The 19,735-nt window shown below is 45.1% G+C and overlaps 1 protein-coding gene across 1 annotated transcript in view; it reads right to left on the bottom strand.

The window, feature by feature from the left end:
- The window catches only part of elp2 (elongator acetyltransferase complex subunit 2), a gene marked incomplete at both ends in the record, with an annotated part of 119,795 nt that extends 101,575 nt beyond the window's left edge, over positions 1-18,220 (bottom strand). The window contains 4 exons of the mRNA XM_084312033.1: positions 1,670-1,811; positions 15,050-15,123; positions 17,801-17,879; positions 18,089-18,220. Coding sequence (XP_084168159.1) covers positions 1,670-1,811; positions 15,050-15,123; positions 17,801-17,879; positions 18,089-18,220 — 427 coding nt within the window. The remainder of the gene's footprint in view (positions 1-1,669; positions 1,812-15,049; positions 15,124-17,800; positions 17,880-18,088) is intronic.
- Between the last annotated feature and the right edge of the window lie 1,515 nt (positions 18,221-19,735).

The following is a 19,735-nucleotide window of genomic DNA, read 5'->3' as shown; positions in this document are numbered from 1 at the left end:
TGGGGAGCAGGGGGAGCAGTGGGGAGCAGGGGGGAGCAGTGGGGAGCAGTGGGAGCAGGGGGAGCAGGGGGGAGCAGTGGGAGCAGTGGGGAGCAGGGGGGAGCAGTGGGGAGCAGGGGGAGCAGTGGGGAGCAGGGGGGAGCAGTGGGGAGCAGTGGGAGCAGGGGGAGCAGGGGGGAGCAGTGGGAGCAGGGGGAGCAGTGGGGAGCAGTGGGAGCAGGGGGGAGCAGTGGGAGCAGGGGGGAGCAGGGGGAGCAGGGGGTAGCAGGGGTAGCAGGGGGAGCAGGGGGAGCAGGGGGGAGCAGGGGGAGCAGGGGGAGCAGGGGGGAGCAGGGGGAGCAGTGGGGAGCAGGGGGAGCAGGGGGAGCAGGGGGTAGCAGGGGGAGCAGGGGGAGCAGGGGGAGCAGTGGGAGCAGTGGGAGCAGGGGGAGCAGGGGGGAGCAGGGGGGAGCAGTGGGAGCAGTGGGAGCAGGGGGAGCAGGGGGAGCAGTGGGAGCAGTGGGAGCAGGGGGAGCAGGGGGGAGCAGGGGGGAGCAGTGGGAGCAGTGGGAGCAGGGGGAGCAGGGGGGAGCCACATAAGCATGCATTGCACACATGCAAGCATGCACACATACACACATAAGCACTAACATAAGCACACACACACATAAGCACATGCTCGCACACCTAAGCACATGCTCGCACACATAAGCACACACACACACACACATACTAACGTAAGCACACACACACACTAACATAAGCACACGCACACATAAGCACACGCACACATAAGCACTAACATAAGCACACACACACAGACGCACACATAAGCACACACACACAGACGCACACACACACAGCCTCTTCTCCAGAGCTGTCATGTAGGACCAGCTGCTGACAGGCGGGGGGGAATAACCCTGAGGGAAAAGGACGGGGAAGGCTAACCTTAAAGGAACATTCTGCACATTTTTTATGGGGATCCAGTCGCTCTGTTGCGAGGAGGATGGCGTATAATCTGACGTAGAATCTACCGACGTGTCTCGAGAGGCATCGTTATATTTTCATCTGCCATCATTTATTGGAGCCGTTACTAAAACACAACACATGGATTCAATGTCCCCGATGACATCATTGGTGGCCACATTCAAACTCGTTTACTCTCAATAACTGTCAAACTAAATGAATGTCCGCAAAAATGTTGAGTTTTTAGATGTGTGTGAGATTATGTGCAAAATAAATCTGCATTGTTTTTTGGTGAAGACCCCCTTTAACTTCCAGTTTACAAAGATACTAGCTGACGCATTATATACGTCTGCAGGTGTTCCCTTGTAGCACTGCAAGAGAAGAGTGCTATTGAAATGCAGCCAATTGTCCATATAATACACACGGCGGCCGTTTTGCTCTTATGTCATGCTCAGGTTGGGTTCCTTCCACCTTGTACCACACCTGTGGTTCTTACTCTGAGCTCCATCGCTTTGTTTTTTTTAACAGTGTAGGCCTGTGGCTCTTACTCTGAGTGCCATCGCTATGTTTTTTTTTAACAGTGTAGGCCTCTTACTCTGCGCTCCATCGCTATGGTTTTTAACAGTGTAGGCCTTACTCTGAACCACATCACTATGTTTTTAACAGTGTAGGCCTCTTACTCTGCGCTCCATCGCTATGGTTTTTAACAGTGTAGGCCTCTTACTCTGAGCTCCGTGGACGAGCCACAGTCTGACGGTGGAGTCGGACGCCGAGGACGCGATGAGGACCTCGCTGTCCTCCAGCTGCAGGGCGTCCACAGCGCACACCGGACCAGTGTGACCAGTACACTCAGCCGACTGGTGGAACTGGAGGGGACACAAGAAGATGTTATTGTGGCGATGCAGACTTCTTTGCGGTGGCCCGCCCCCACCCACCCCAGCATTGGACAGGCCGACCTCACGTAGATTACCCAAAACTGAGGGAATATAATAACATCAATATTTGGGAGTGCTGAATCTGCTGACTGTGTTCAACCTTTATTTATTCTCTAAAAGGACAATTGAGGTCACCCTCATTTTCAATGTCGTCGAGACTTAGATATTTCAATGCATACATTTTAATAATAATAATAACAACAACTCTGTATCTATATAGCACCCTTCACACATGGACCGCAGCACAAAGTGCCACACAGCAAGTAGCACAAAATGAACATAAGCATAAAATCAGCATACAGTCTACAGAATAAAAACAATGCATGAAGTGCAGGCATAAGAATAGGTATAAAAGACAATAAAAGTAGTGCAACGTAGAACGTGCAGACACAAGAATAGGCTTAAAATAAGTACAATAAGTACAGTGTTGTTCAAAGGCATGTGAACCCCCCCGGAACAGCCAGTCCCCCCAAACACCCCACACATCAATCCCTACTGCAGGTTTAATGCCACCTAGGAGGAGGACAGACATCACCACTAGTCCTAGAGACCAGCAGGTTTAATGCCACCTAGAGGACAGACATCACCACTAGTCCTAGAGACCAGCAGGTTTAATGCCACCTAGAGGAGGACAGACATCACCACTAGTCCTAGAGACCAGCAGGTTTAATGTCACCTAGAGGACAGACATCACCACTAGTCCTAGAGACCAGCAGGTTTAATGCCACCTAGAGGACAGACATCACCACTAGTCCTAGAGACCAGCAGGTTTAATGTCACCTAGAGGAGGACAGACATCACCACTAGTCCTAGAGACAAGCAGGTTTAATGTCACCTAGAGGAGGACAGACATCACCACTAGTCCTAGAGACCAGCAGGTTTAATGCCACCTAGAGGACAGACATCACCACTAGTCCTAGAGACCAGCAGGTTTAATGCCACCTAGAGGACAGACATCACCACTAGTCCTAGAGACCAGCAGGTTTAATGCCACCTAGAGGAGGACAGACATCACCACTAGTCCTAGAGACCAGCAGGTTTAATGTCACCTAGAGGACAGACATCACCACTAGTCCTAGAGACCAGCAGGTTTAATGCCACCTAGAGGACAGACATCACCACTAGTCCTAGAGACCAGCAGGTTTAATGCCACCTAGAGGACAGACATCACCACTAGTCCTAGAGACCAGCAGGTTTAATGCCACCTAGAGGACAGACATCTCCACTAGTCCTAGAGACCAGCAGGTTTAATGCCACCTAGAGGACAGACATCACCACTAGTCCTAGAGACCAGCAGGTTTAATGTCACCTAGAGGAGGACAGACATCACCACTAGTCCTAGAGACAAGCAGGTTTAATGTCACCTAGAGGAGGACAGACATCACCACTAGTCCTAGAGACCAGCAGGTTTAATGCCACCTAGAGGACAGACATCACCACTAGTCCTAGAGACCAGCAGGTTCAATGCCACCTAGAGGACAGACATCACCACTAGTCCTAGAGACCAGCAGGTTTAATGCCACCTAGGAGGAGGACAGACATCACCACTAGTCCTAGAGACAAGCAGGTTTAATGCCACCTAGAGGACAGACATCACCACTAGTCCTAGAGACCAGCAGGTTTAATGCCACCTAGAGGAGGACAGACATCACCACTAGTCCTAGAGACCAGCAGGTTTAATGCCACCTAGAGGACAGACATCACCACTAGTCCTAGAGACCAGCAGGTTTAATGCCACCTAGAGGACAGACATCACCACTAGTCCTAGAGACCAGCAGGTTTAATGTCACCTAGAGGAGGACAGACATCACCACTAGTCCTAGAGACCAGCAGGTTTAATGTCACCTAGAGGAGGACAGACATCACCACTAGTCCTAGAGACCAGCAGGTTTAATGCCACCTAGAGGACAGACATCACCACTAGTCCTAGAGACCAGCAGGTTTAATGCCACCTAGAGGACAGACATCACCACTAGTCCTAGAGACCAGCAGGTTTAATGCCACCTAGAGGACAGACATCACCACTAGTCCTAGAGACCAGCAGGTTTAATGTCACCTAGAGGACAGACATCACCACTAGTCCTAGAGACCAGCAGGTTTAATGCCACCTAGAGGACAGATATCACCTCTAGTCCTAGAGACCAGCCGGTTTAATGTCACCTAGAGGACAGACATCACCACTAGTCCTAGAGACCAGCAGGTTTAATGTCACCTAGAGGACAGACATCACCACTAGTCCTAGAGACCAGCCGGTTTAATGTCACCTAGAGGACAGACATCACCACTAGTCCTAGAGACCAGCAGGTTTAATGCCACCTAGAGGAGGACAGACATCACCACTAGTCCTAGAGACCAGCCGGTTTAATGTCACCTAGAGGACAGACATCACCACTAGTCCTAGAGACCAGCAGGTTTAATGCCACCTAGAGGAGGACAGACATCACCACTAGTCCTAGAGACCAGCAGGTTTAATGTCACCTAGAGGAGGACAGACATCACCACTAGTCCTAGAGACCAGCAGGTTTAATGTCACCCCAGAGGAGGACAGACATCACCACTAGTCCTAGAGACCAGCAGGTTTAATGTCACCTAGAGGAGGACAGACATCACCACTAGTCCTAGAGACCAGCAGGTTTAATGTCACCTAGAGGACAGACATCACCACTAGTCCTAGAGACCAGCAGGTTTAATGTCACCTAGAGGACAGACATCACCACTAGTCCTAGAGACCAGCAGGTTTAATGCCACCTAGAGGACAGACATCACCACTAGTCCTAGAGACCAGCAGGTTTAATGTCACCTAGAGGAGGACAGACATCACCACTAGTCCTAGAGACCAGCAGGTTTAATGTCACCTAGAGGAGGACAGACATCACCACTAGTCCTAGAGACCAGCAGGTTTAATGCCACCTAGAGGACAGACATCACCACTAGTCCTAGAGACCAGCAGGTTTAATGTCACCTAGAGGACAGACATCACCACTAGTCCTAGAGACCAGCAGGTTTAATGTCAACTAGAGGACAGACATCACCACTAGTCCTAGAGACCAGCAGGTTTAATGCCACCTAGAGGACAGACATCACCACTAGTCCTAGAGACCAGCAGGTTTAATGCCACCTAGAGGAGGACAGACATCACCACTAGTCCTTGAGACCAGCAGGTTTAATGTCACCTAGAGGAGGACAGACATCACCACTAGTCCTAGAGACCAGCAGGTTTAATGCCACCTAGAGGACAGACATCACCACTAGTCCTAGAGACCAGCAGGTTTAATGCCACCTAGAGGACAGACATCACCACTAGTCCTAGAGACCGGCAGGTTTAATGCCACCTAGAGGACAGACATCACCACTAGTCCTAGAGACCAGCAGGTTTAATGCCACCTAGAGGACAGACATCACCACTAGTCCTAGAGACCAGCAGGTTTAATGCCACCTAGAGGACAGACATCACCACTAGTCCTAGAGACCAGCAGGTTTAATGCCACCTAGAGGAGGACAGACATCACCACTAGTCCTAGAGACCAGCAGGTTTAATGCCACCTAGAGGACAGACATCACCACTAGTCCTAGAGACCAGCAGGTTTAATGCCACCTAGGAGGAGGACAGACATCACCACTAGTCCTAGAGACCGGCAGGTTTAATGCCACCTAGGAGGAGGACAGACATCACCACTAGTCCTAGAGACCGGCAGGTTTAATGTCACCTAGAGGAGGACAGACATCACCACTAGTCCTAGAGACCAGCAGGTTTAATGCCACCTAGAGGACAGACATCACCACTAGTCCTAGAGACCAGCAGGTTTAATGCCACCTAGAGGACAGACATCACCACTAGTCCTAGAGACCAGCAGGTTTAATGCCACCTAGAGGAGGACAGACATCACCACTAGTCCTAGAGACCAGCAGGTTTAATGTCACCTAGAGGAGGACAGACATCACCACTAGTCCTAGAGACCAGCAGGTTTAATGCCACCTAGAGGACAGACATCACCACTAGTCCTAGAGACCAGCAGGTTTAATGTCACCTAGAGGACAGACATCACCACTAGTCCTAGAGACCAGCAGGTTTAATGCCACCTAGAGGACAGACATCACCACTAGTCCTAGAGACCAGCAGGTTTAATGTCACCTAGAGGACAGACATCACCACTAGTCCTAGAGACCAGCAGGTTTAATGCCACCTAGAGGACAGACATCACCACTAGTCCTAGAGACCAGCAGGTTTAATGCCACCTAGAGGAGGACAGACATCACCACTAGTCCTAGAGACCAGCAGGTTTAATGCCACCTAGAGGAGGACAGACATCACCACTAGTCCTAGAGACCAGCAGGTTTAATGCCACCTAGAGGAGGACAGACATCACCACTAGTCCTAGAGACCAGCAGGTTTAATGCCACCTAGAGGAGGACAGACATCACCACTAGTCCTAGAGACCAGCAGGTTTAATGCCACCTAGAGGACAGACATCACCACTAGTCCTAGAGACCAGCAGGTTTAATGCCACCTAGAGGACAGACATCACCACTAGTCCTAGAGACCAGCAGGTTTAATGCCACCTAGAGGACAGACATCACCACTAGTCCTAGAGACCAGCAGGTTTAATGCCACCTAGAGGAGGACAGACATCACCACTAGTCCTAGAGACCAGCAGGTTTAATGTCACCTAGAGGACAGACATCACCACTAGTCCTAGAGACCATCAGGTTTAATGCCACCTAGAGGAGGACAGACATCACCACTAGTCCTAGAGACCGGGAGGTTTAATGTCACCTAGAGGAGGACAGACTTTGTTTGGTGTGTGTGAACTACCGTAGGTGACAATGAGAACACATGTTTTGTGTTGTGCTTCAGGAAGGGAACTTTTTTTTATAGCAACGTTTATTTGCCAAGCGTTTTTTTTTCAAGATTCAAGATTCAAGAGATTTATTTGTCACATACATACATGAGACACGTAGTGAAATGAAGGTGGCCATGCCCGCCTTGATTGTGCAAAAGAATACAAATAATAATAGAATAAAATAGAATAGATAATAAAATAGACATGATAACAGGTATTAAGATAAAATACAATACAATGCTAAGCTTACGAATTAAAGGTAAAGAGTCCTATATACACTACTATACTATACAATATAGTTATGCTATATGTAACTACTAGAGCTGGGCCGTTAACATGCTGCGTTAACGCTATACTAGTATCGCGCGATAATATAATTAACGCATTAATCTAAAAAAAAAAAATACCTTTATTTACCCAGGGTAGGTTCGCTGAGCACAGATGCTCTTTTTCAGGAACGCCCTGCTTCACATTCACACAGTTCCATTCACACCTGGGAGCTGCCCAGTACAACCTGCAGTTGACACCATTGGCCACTGAGCAACTCCACTGGAGCAGTTGATTCAAGCCATGTCACATAGTTCAAGTTTGAAATGATTCTTTCTGTTTTGCTCCTGAGAGTGCTAGATACTGTACTGTACTGGTAATATTCTTTATTTGTGTTAACTTCTGAATAAAACAACTTATTAAACACAAGTACATCTTATTGAACATTATTTTGATATTTCATTACCAATTATCATAGCAAAACAGCTTTTTCAAACAGTCTGTAATGCATTTTGGAAACGGGAGATGGGCTCATGGTGTAATGGGCCACCTGGCCTGAGAAACATAAGGAGGAAAGAAAAAGTAAGGACTTACTTCTGGTCATTATTTGGGTAGAACACACATATTTTGAATGCCTTCGGCAGTTCTTTTTTTTTTTTTTGGGTCATTTTAATCTAGATTAATCTAGATTAAATCCAGGATTGCATATAGATTAATCTAGATTAAAAAAATTTATCTATGCCCACCTCTAGTAACTACATAACATAGTTATGTTTTTGTTTTTTAAAGTGACCTTTCCTTTTTCCTAAAGTGACCTGTTGTTGGTTGCTTGTTTGTTTGTGTTTGTGTGTGTGTGTGTGTGTGTGTGTGTGTGTGTGTGTGTGTGTGAGTGTGAGTGTGTGAGTGTGTGAGTGTGTGAGTGTGTGTGTGTGTGTGTGTGTGTGTGTGTGTGTGTGTGTGTGTGTGTGTGTGTGTGTGTGTGTGTGTGTGTGTGTGTGTGTGTGTGTAAGTAAGTAAGTAAGTAAGTAAACTTTATTTGTATAGCACCTTTCTCAGATAAAATCACAAAGTGCTTCACAGAAGTAAAACATAGCAACATAGAGATGAACGCACTACACATAAAACAATTCTGACACATCGTAAGCATAGGCATAGTTACAATTAAATAACTAAATATGAGTGCAACTAAAAACAAAACAACAATTATAAATAAATAAACAACGTATACAACCAGGAATTATTTAAAAGCCTGTCTGAATAAAAACGTTTTCAACTGTTCCTTAAAAGTGGATAGGGAGTCAAGTGAACGCATAGAAAGGGGGAGGGTGTTCCAAAGGGTAGGGGCCATAAATTGGAAGGACCGGTCACCTTTTGTTATTAACCGGGTCCGTGGGACAACCAGGAGATTTTGGTGGGAGGACCTAAGTGCACGACTGGGGGAGTAGGGGCGCAGTAAATAAAAAATGTACACAGGGGATCTACCTTGGAGGGCTTTAAAAGTTAAAACAAGAATTTTAAAATGGACACGATAATTAATGGGGAGCCAATGTAGAGTGGATAAAATAGGGGTGATGTGGGCACGCCTACTTGTCCCAGTTAAAAGCCTTGCCGCTGCGTTTTGAATGATTTGCAAGCGGTTTAGCACAGATTTATCCAGACAGGTAAAAATTGAATTGCAATAGTCCAGGCGTGATGAAATAAAAGCATGGATGATCATTTCCATTTCAGCTCTAGAAACAACAAATCTTAATTTGGCAATGTTTCTGAGCTGATAAAAACATGACCGTGTGAGCTGGTTGACATGGCTGTTAAAAGACAGAGAGTCATCAAAAATTACACCTAAGTTCCTCACATGAGGTTTGACACACTGACCTAAGGGTCCAATAGAATTTTTTATAATGGGGATGATGTGGTCGGGAGCAATAATGAGGGCTTCTGTCTTACTTGCATTAAGCTGAAGGAAATTATCAGCCATCCAGCTCTTGATGGCATCGATGCATTCATTAATAATGCAAAAACGATTACACTCACTGGGCTTAAAAGAACAATACAATTGGATGTCATCCGCATAAAATTGATAAAATATTCCATTAAAACGTTTAATAATCTGGCTTAGGGGAAACATATATAGGGAGAACAGCATTGGCCCTAGCACAGAACCCTGCGGAACCCCACAGGACAGTGGGGTAGAGTCCGACATGAACTGCCCCACTCACACAGAAAAGCTTCTATCAGCTAGGTAAGATGAGAACCATCTCAGTGCCGACCCAGAGATCCCAAACACATCATTGAGCCTACGCACCATAACCACATGATCAACCGTGTCAAAGGCTGCGCTGAGGTCCAATAAAACTAATAGTGAGTGTTTACCATCATCTGCAGCCATTACAATGTCATTGGTAACCTTAAGAAGGGCTGTTTCGGTGGAATGAAATTTCCGAAAGCCTGATTGGAATGGGTCATACCCAGATTATGGGTTTCTAGAACCATACGGGCTGCTCAGCCACAATTTTCTCCAGCACCTTGGACAGCAGAGGTAGTTTGGAGATTGGTCTATAATTCTCAGGAAGAGAGGGGTCTAGGTTAGCCTTTTTTAAAAGAGGTTGAACTATGGCATGTTTAAAAAGGCTAGGGACAGGGCGGTTAGGTGGCCGAGCGGAGATTGCTGCTCAGCCACAATTTTCTCCAGCACCTTGGACAGCAGAGGTAGTTTGGAGATTGGTCTATAATTCTCAGGAAGAGAGGGGTCTAGGTTAGCCTTTTTTAAAAGAGGTTGAACTATGGCATGTTTAAAAAGGCTAGGGACAGGGCGGTTAGGTGGCCGAGCGGAGATTGCGTTCGTCACCAACCCCGGAGCTGTGAGCTGGATTCGCCTGTTCGAATCCAGCTCACAGCTCCGGGGTTGTCACCAGCTTGGCTGGCCGTCTGCACTAATACAATTGGCTGTATTAGAGGGTGGGAGAAGCTGGCGGGGTGGGTCCGGGTCGTTGTAAACAGCGACTCCTACAGTTCGGTCGGGGCGCCTGCTAAGCGCGGATAGGACCTGAGGGGGATAGTGTGATCCTCCCACACGCTACGCCCTCTCGATGAGAATCCGCGCTGCCAGGTGAAAAGAAGCGGTGATTGGCTGGACGTGTGTCGGAGGAAGCACGTGGTAGCCTCCACTCTCCCAGATGATCTGACTGTGGGGGGTAAGTGTGCAGCGACCAGGAAGGGACTGGGAATTGGCATACGACTAACATTGGGATGGGAGAAAATCGGAGGAAAAATGGAGGGAAAAAAAAAAAAAAAAAAAAAAAAAAAAAGGCTAGGGACAGAACCTGATGCCAGAGAGCGGTTAATTATTGACAGAATTGTGGGACCAATTGAGTCAAGGACCTCTAAAATCAGGGATGAGGGAACAGCATCAAGGGGATTAAAAGAGGGTTTCGTTTTGTGCAGCACTATAGAAACCTGCTCTAAGGTGACTGGAGAGAACGAGTCTAGCAGCGTGAGAGGAGGAGAGACAGTGGTAGGAAGGCTGTCAGAAAGGGATGAGGGGCAGATGCCTGCTCTAACACCGCTGACCTTATCCACAAAATAATTCAAAAAGTTATTACAGTCAGTGTGTGTGTGTGTGTGTGTGTGTGTGTGGAGAGATCAGTGTTCAGTGTTCTGATGGCCTGGGGGAAGAAGCTGAGTCTGAGGCCATGTTTAGACGGGAACGCTCGCGGGTGAAACCGGCAAAATATTTCTTCGAATGTGCCTTCTGTTTATACGGCAACGGCGTTTTTGCGGGGAGAATCCGCAAAAAAGTGAGACCACCTTCCTGGGTGGAAATCCTAGAAACGATAAACCTTTGTGCTATCATCTGAACAGTCAAACCGCATAAAACTATGACGAAAGGGTTCTCAAGGCTCTCGTCGCGTACTGCTTACATCATAGGTAGAGCTGCCGCGGTATTGATGTTTTCCTTACCGCACAAATTTGCAAAATATTTCCTACCGCCGCGGTTACCGCACACACACACACACACAAAAAAAAAAGTTTGAATGCATTTTTTTTGTAGTCTACTCTTTATAGCATATAGCCTGCCTCTAGTCTAAATGTCTATCTTTAGAGGATGACTTTGCAGCATGAATATTGTTTGGGATTCGGCATGCACGCATTCGTTATTAAAAGTGAAACACTGATTCGAAGTCTCCCCTCGGTGTCGCGAGCAGGGGTGGTAGCGGCGCGCGCGTTGGTTACCCCCCCCCGACCCTTTCTTCTTCTTATTATTATAACGTTACTACTTATGATTACAAAGGCATTCGATTTGTGGCATTAACGTTAGTATAGTTACACGTTCGTATTTACCGGACCATAGCAAGGCAAGCGTTACTCAATTAATATCTAAGTTCCTTTCTTTGCTCAGAGCGTGCCGAGTTGTACCCATTCTGCGGTCTGTTAATAAAGTTTTCAATCAGACAAGTGTATAGAACGAAGGGCTTTTATTATAACATTTCGTTGCAGTAAAATCATTATGCCTCGTTCCCTGAGGAGCGACGGCGTCGGTAATCCACTCCGGTCTCCGGTGGGAGCTAACGTACTATTAGCCGTGTTGTGACTGTGAGCTCTGATCAATGGCTCATGGCTGAGATTCAGGAAGTAAAAGCACTGCAAGATGCTCCAGCATGTGACGCGTATCTCTTCTGACCAATCAGTGGTCTGCAGTGTTTCATGCGACTTTTCTGGTACCCAATAGGGTCGCTTGGAATCTCGACAGAGAAGTAGGGTATATCTGCAGAGCCGCAAGCCCAACGAGAGCGTAATAATAATAATAATATAATAAAAAACAGCGGTGATGCCGGTATTCAGCCCAACGCTGCGGTGGGCATGATGTAACAGCGATACCGCGGTAATACCGATACCGCGGCAGCTCTAATCATAGGCATGCGCCAGTAGCCTAGAAGCGTAAACAAAGCATGTCTGATTCTATCCATGGCGATCACCTGAAGGCTACATTGGCAGTACTTTTAAATACACAAGAATCTGTCCCGCGGCTATCGCAACTATTAGTGACTGGAGCCACTGTCTGTGAGTGACTCTGCTTTGGTCCAATCACATTCCCCCACCCACAGTCTACGAATCAGAGGCAGAGTAGGGCGGGTCTTCACAGCACGTCATGTGACATATGCGCCAATCGTGTGACAGCGGGGCTCCGTCGTCTCGAGTCTTTACAGCCTCGTCTGCACGCAGAATTCCATCCCAAAACACTAGTCTAAACGCAACATTAAAAGTGAGACCGCAAGACAACTTTTGCGGTTTCTGTTCAGACTCTCTCCGTCTAAACATGGCCTGAGTCTCTCTGTTCTTGCAGCGTGTATTGTATGCGGAGGCGCTTGCCTGACCTCAGCAGCTTGAACAGGCTGTTGTTGGGGTGGTGGGGGTCCTTCATTATTCTGCAGGGGTGGTCGTGCAATACCCGTAGTACGCTCTGCCGAGTGCACCACTCTCTGAAAAAGGACTACATGCTTTGTTTGGATCGCAAAGACTGGGAAACCCCACACACTTGCAGAGAGCTTTTGGTTGCCCTGTACCAAAGATGTGGTTTCTGTCCTTTGTGGACAAAGTGTTGCAGAGCAGCTCCATACAATACCGCTGTCAGATGACACTATTTCAAGAAGAATTGACTGCATGTTGGACGATGTTAAGAGCCAAGTTGTGGAAAAACTTAAGCAGAGCCCGTATTTTTCTATTCAACTTGATGAGACCACCGACATCTCTTCTGATACTCAACTATTAACACTTTGAGTGCCAGCCACGAGAAATCTCATTAGTTCATGCCATGCGTTGAGTGCCAGGAACGAGAAATCTCGTTATTTAATCGTTATTGTTTTTATTATCGATTTCCATTCATTTTTCATCAATCTAGACCAGGGGTCGGCAACCTGCGGCTCCGGAGCCGCATGCGGCTCTTTAGCCAATCAGCTGCGGCTCCCTGGCCCAACATATTTTTATTTATTTTTTTACTTTTTTTTTTGTTCTCTTATTTTGGAGATCGATGTCATACTGTGACACTGAAATGAAAAAATATTTCATCAACTAAAATATACAGTACGTCACACCCCGCGCCTCTCCCTGCCGTCTGCAAGTGGCTAATCTTGAGTTTCCGACCCCCCAGTAAGCTAACCATGGATAAATCCAAAAAAAGGAAAGTCTGAGGAAAGTAGAGGGTTTAATTCAGCATGGACAGATTCATTTGCTTTCACGACTAACGATGCAGGCTTACCTGTATGCCTGATATGTGGTGCGAAATTTGCGAACAACGAAAAATTTACTTTTTATTTTATAGATTTTCCACAAATAAGGGAAGGACTCAAATAGAGCTGCATAGTTCAGGGTTTTATTTCAAAGTAGGTCTACAGATGCCAGTGTTTTTTTCTCCTTTTCTGTGTTTTATTTCAAAGTAGGTCTACACATGGTAGTCTTTTTTCAAAGTGGACTACTTTTTATTTTATAAATGTTCCACAAATAAGGGAAGGACTCAAATATACCTGAATAGTTCAGGGTTTTATTTCAAAGTCGGTCTACAGACACCAGTGTTTTGTCTCCTCTTCTGTGTTTTATTTAAAAGGTCTAGGGCGGCTAGGTGGTGTAGTGGGCAAGGCGCTCGCCATCAACGCTGGAGACGCTGGGTTCGAATCCAGCTCTCATGTTGCTATCAGCTTGGCTGGTCGTTCATACTAACACAATTGGCAGTGTTAGGGGTGGGAAAGCTGATGGGTGGGTCCTGGGCGTTGTGGACAGCGACCCCTACAGTTCGGTCGGGGCGCCTGCACAGCGAGGGTAGGATCTGGAGGGAGGTAGTGTGACCTTCCACACGTTACACTCTCCCGTGAGAATCTGCGCTGCCAGGCTGGCTGCCGGCTGGCTGCACATGCGTCGGAGGAAAGCATGTGACAGTCTCCGGTCTCCCGGACCAACAGTAGGGGGGAGTGCGCAACAACCAGGAAGGGGGTTGGGAATTGGCATAATGACTAACAGTGGGATGGGAGAAAAATCGGAAAAAGGAGGGGGGGAAAGATAATTAAAAAAAATAAAAAAATAGGTCTACACAGCCAGTATTGTTTCTCCTCATCTTAAGAATTTGAGGTTTTCCTTTGTTTTAACAGGTAAAAATAGCAATAAAAAGTCAAATTTTTTCTTTTTGTTGCTTTATAATTCCATGAATGCATTAATGCAACAAACTGTGTGCTATAAGGATAAAGTATAATAAATCGCAAATTACTTTGGGTATGCAATTGTCAGGCGTTTTATGCTAAATGTGGGGTATGCTTGGGGATATATAAAACGTTATACACTGTGTTATCTTCATTTTAAGGGTAAATAGGTTGTGCGGCTCCCTGAGCATTTTATTTTGTGGGAGGGGGGAAAAGTGGCTCTTTTGATAGTAAAGGTTGCTGACCCCTGATCTAGCATCACGTTACCACTGGGACTCTGTCTGAGTTTGAACAGGGAAAATACCGCCCCCTATCGTCTGCCGGATGGTTATGCACCCTTTGGATTGGATTGAATGAAAAACGCATGGGGAAAAGAAAGTCCGGAATCCACATTTTACTTGTCAGGCATGTAATCCGAGCCGACCCTCAGAACAGCGTGGAATCGGTATTTCCAGTACCCAGCGTTGGATCAATAAACGCGATCGATATTTGGAATGGCGATCAGGAATTGGAATAATCTTTTTGGAGAACATCTGATCTGAGGTAAGGAATCTATTTGACCAGTCTTGGGATAATCAGAGCTCTTTTCACCTATATCTCAGCGTGTCCCACATGTGTGTGTGGCTGTGAGTGTGTGTGTGCTGATCAGGAAATAAGATGATCGATTTTTCAGCCCGCTTCTCTAGCGTGCATAAGTACACATATACTATCGATAATCTAGCGTTTATTTGAAAACGATTCATAAACGATTCAGGACTCTATCGTGAGACAGTATATGAACGTGTCAGTTTGGGAAATGCGTTTTGTGGTGGGGGCCACCGCACAGAAACCTACGTATGGGAAGCACTGATCAGTGAACCTCACACATGTGACCTACCTGCTTCCCATTGTCAGCCTCCCAGACAATGAGTCGGTTATCTGAACCTCCCGAGACCAGACAGCGTTCTGGACCTGTGATGGCGGGTGAATAACACCACAGGTTAGAGAACAGGTGCATTCTACACAGTGACAAGCCAGCAGAGTCGCCTACCCCAGAGACCACATCACACCTACAATAGAGCAGACTATACCCTTTGATCAGTTTAAACATTAACATCATCACAGTGACAACCATGTATTCTAGTGGTGTGACCGGTCCACCCAGCAATGTACACTACAACTTTGGTCCATTTAAGCAGACAGTCAAGTCAAGTCATTTGTTTATATAGCACATTTAAAAGCTCAGAGATTGATTGATTGATTGATTGATTGATTGATTGATTGAAAATTGTATTAACAGATTGCAGAATGGGTACAATACAGTACGGCTCAATACACACAATTGTTAAGGGGCTGCAGACCAGAGAAAGACTTTCGTCTTGTTTACATCAGGGTCCCCCATTTTCAATTCATCATAATGGAAGAGCTGACCAAAGTGCTGTACAGTAACTACAGAATTAAAAACTATAGACAGAGGACAATACAACATGACAAAAGACAGGATGGACAGTCAATAGAGTATAGGACCACAAGACACTAGGAGTATACAACAGACGATACAGTATGACATAGGACAGTAGTAGACATGTTAAGACTATACAGCCGATTGATTGATTGATTGATTGATTGATTGAAAACTTTATTAACAGATTGCAGAATGGGTACAATACAGTACAGCTCAATACACACAATTGTTAAGGGGATGCAGACCAGAGAAAGACTTTCGTCTTGTTTACATCAGGGTCCCCCATTTTCAATTCATCAGGACATATATGACATACATGACATACAGATATTCAGTACTGCTACATCTATACATTTATGACATACCAGATTTGCAAATACAGTACTGTTTGTGATACAGAAGGAGTCAAGAAAAGGGAGTATATACATTTGACGTAGAAACTGTACATTGGAGGAGGTTGGGTGGGGTTGTGTGGGGGGGGGTTGGGTACATTGGGATATTGTCAACCATACTGGGTAATTTACATTGGAGGTGGTTGGGGGGGGGGGGGAGAAACACTGTATAAACAAGCAAAACTGTACATTGAGGGGGGGGGGGGGAAGACACTGTACAAACAAGCAAAATTGTACATTGGACTATTGACAAAACCATACTGGGTAAATGACTGTACATTGGAGGGGGTTGGGTTAGGACATTTACAGGGGCCAGTTTTGAATTGCAGTCTCCCGTAGGTGTCCCTTGAGAGTGGTTTTGAAAGTGGGTAGTGATCCACATTCCTTTACAGCTTTGGGTAGGGCGTTCCACATTGATGTGGCATAATTGCGAAACGTGTTTAGTCCCTTATTTGAGCCGAATCTGGGTTTAACATGATTTGTGGCGCTCCCTCTGGTGTTGTGATCGTGGTATTCACTGACCTTTGGGAAGTATTTTGACATGTACATGGGTACCTTGGTCGTGTATGTAGTGTATCTTGTAGACCAGGCCCATTGCAAGTTGCTGTACTCTGTCGTCTACTCTAAGCCATCCTAGGTTGTCAAAGTGGGCAGGGGTGAGGTGGGTTCTAGGAGTAAGGTCAAGCAGTAGTCTGACCAGTTTGTTTTGAGATGTTTGTAATTTTGTTTTTAGCGCCTTTGAGGTGCTTTGGTACCATGAGGTGCAAGCATAGTCGTAGTACCCTTGAATGAGTGCTCCTGCCAGAGTCTTCAGGGTATTCTTGTTTACCAGAGAGGAGATCCGGTACAAGAATCGAGTTCGTTGGTTGACTTTTTTTATTACACTGGATGCCATTTTGTCACAGGAGAGATTAGCCTCTAGGATGGAACCCAGGTAGGTAATTTCATCTTTCCTTGTGACAATATTGTCACCCACTGTAACTGAGAAGTCGTCGGTCTTGCTGAGTTTGTTATTTGAACCGAAGAGAATGGACTCTGTTTTGCCCATGTGTAATGATAGTTTGTTATCAGCCAGCCATATGCAGATTTTGCCTAGTTCCGAGCTGAGGGTTTTTTCAACCTGTAACTTGTTCTTGTCAGAGACCAGCAGGGCTGAGTCGTCCGCAAACAGGAACAAGTTGCAGTCACAAGCTGACGACATGTCATTTGCATAAATTAGGAACAGTAGCGGTCCTAGTATGCTTCCTTGTGGAACACCACAGCTCACTGTGAGGGGGGGGGGATAGGGTACCGTTTACCTCCACCATCTGTTCCCTCCCCTCAAGGTAGGATTGCATCCAGCTCACTGATAGACTATCAAAACCAATTGCTTTTAGCTTGTCAATCAGAATGGAGTGATTGACAGTGTCGAAGGCCTTTTGTAGGTCCAGCATGACCATGCCGCAGTATTTGCCTGCCGACACTATGGTAATACATGAGACTAGCCGATATGTTAATATGGGAGTAGGATTATGCAACAGTGACAATCATGCACTTCCGATGTGTAATTCTGTGCCACACAGATAATCCCAGTTTCGAACCTCAATGACACTGTACATGTATGTCATGTATGTCCCTATGCCATAACTGTCACTGTGAATTGAAAATGGGGGACGCGGATGTAAAAAAGACAAACGTCTTTCTCTGGTCTGCAGCATCCCTTTAACAATTGTGTGTATTGAGCCGTAATGTATTGTACCCATTCTGCAATCTGTTAATAAAGTTTTCATTCATTCATTCATACACAACTCACCACAATCCGCTCTGTGGAGCCACTGGACTGTGTTGACTCTGCCTGTGTGGCCATTTAGTATAGCGACGACACTTCTCTCCTAGAATGAAAATAACCAAGTCAACAAAAAGTAGTTAACTCGTCGGTTCGTTGGTATAATAAACACATTGTATACATGCATGTGTTACTATACAAACAGGGAGCTTGATGCTGCAGAGCTGTCAAGCTTGGTGAGTGAGGTTGGCGATGCGGTCTATGTTATTATTATTATACACGTTGGGTAATATATATTTCCAAATAGCCCACTACCTTTGGGTCGTAGAGAGCTACGGAATTGCATGTCCCGTAAGCGAGTATCCCCCCACGACCCCAGGAGAGAACATGTGGAGTTCTGTTGGCACAACATGCAACATGGCATGTTTGTATCACGGACGCCGCCATCTTGGATGCTGATGCTGTTGTGGCCATTACCGACGAGCCTCTAAAAGAGGTCCACGTCCTGTTTGTTGTTGTTATTACCGTATATGCGGGTGTAGCTCGCGGAGTTTTGTGAAAGCTATCAGTGAACAATAGCCATCTTGCGACTGAATGCATTTTCATGATATTTTCAAATATGTTCAAACATTCAACGATTGTGCTTATTCTTAACTACTGTATTTATTCGTATCCACTACTACTGTGCCGTGCACGCTCACACACTTCAGTGCACTGTTAAGGCATGTCCAGCAGATGGCGGAAGACGATCACAAATTGGGTTAATTTACAAATGGAAAATCAGGACTTAGGTCATTTATTGGGAGGGGCAGATACATAGTCGAATAGAATAGAATAGATTTTTTTAACATGTAAAGAAAACAAACACACACACACACACAATATCCAATAATAAGCAAATAACAAATTAAATGAACTGTAAACATATAAAGCAAAATTCTCCATGAACAAAATTTATTAATATTACATGTCTAAAAGGAGTAGGGAGAACATGTATTATGGTCCTAACGCTTTCTTAAATAATAAACTTCATGTTGATCATATATACACATATAAATAATTACCTTCAAGTTCATCATATACAACTTAAATATTTACCTTCGTTTTTACCAAATCTAACTTAAAATAATCACAATTACTGTTGATCAACTTTACGCCCATCCAGCGTGTCCCAACAATCACATAGAGAACAAGCATTTAATTTTTATTTATTCGTACATGGAATTGTTACAGTCCAACAGTGTCTTCAGTACATATAGTTCACTTAATATGATCCACTAAATTCCATGGCCGAAAGGAACAGGAAGAAGAAGAAAACTCTTAGTGTACCTGCACCTACACACATACGGTACACTGGTAGACTGTTCATAGCGCAATGTTTACCAAACCAAACAAAATGTACATACTTGCAGAAATGAAAACATCAACACAATTAAATTAACATAAATAAATGTTGTCTATCTATCAGTTAAATTGCATATTTACTGAGGTTCATTCATTTATATACACACACACACACACACACACACACACACACACACACACACACTTATCTATATATTTATATTACACTGTTCTATTATATCATGTATTATTCTATATTATACTTCTATATACTATACTATTATACTATATAATTGTATTATTTTTATTTTATTATACTATAACTAAATCATACTATAGTATAATATATTGTACTAGACTATATTATATTGGTATACAGTATTATACAATATTATTTTATATATATTATATACTTTTATTTTAATATATTATTATTCTATGTTAAGATGCTATATACTATATTACTATATTACTATACTCATACTAGCCTATACTGTAATGCTATGCTATATTATCCTATATTATCCTGTTACTATAACCTATAACTGAGGTGCACCTTTGTTTGAATTTCATTCTGCTGTCATCTGGACAGGGAGCAAACAACCTCTGTATATTTGC

This window comes from Notolepis coatsorum (assembly GCF_963971535.1).
Source record: "Notolepis coatsorum genome assembly, chromosome: 4".
Lineage (NCBI taxonomy): Eukaryota > Metazoa > Chordata > Actinopteri > Aulopiformes > Paralepididae > Notolepis > Notolepis coatsorum.
Note: the sequence above shows the minus strand (reverse complement) of the source record. Positions and strands in the feature narration are given on the sequence as shown.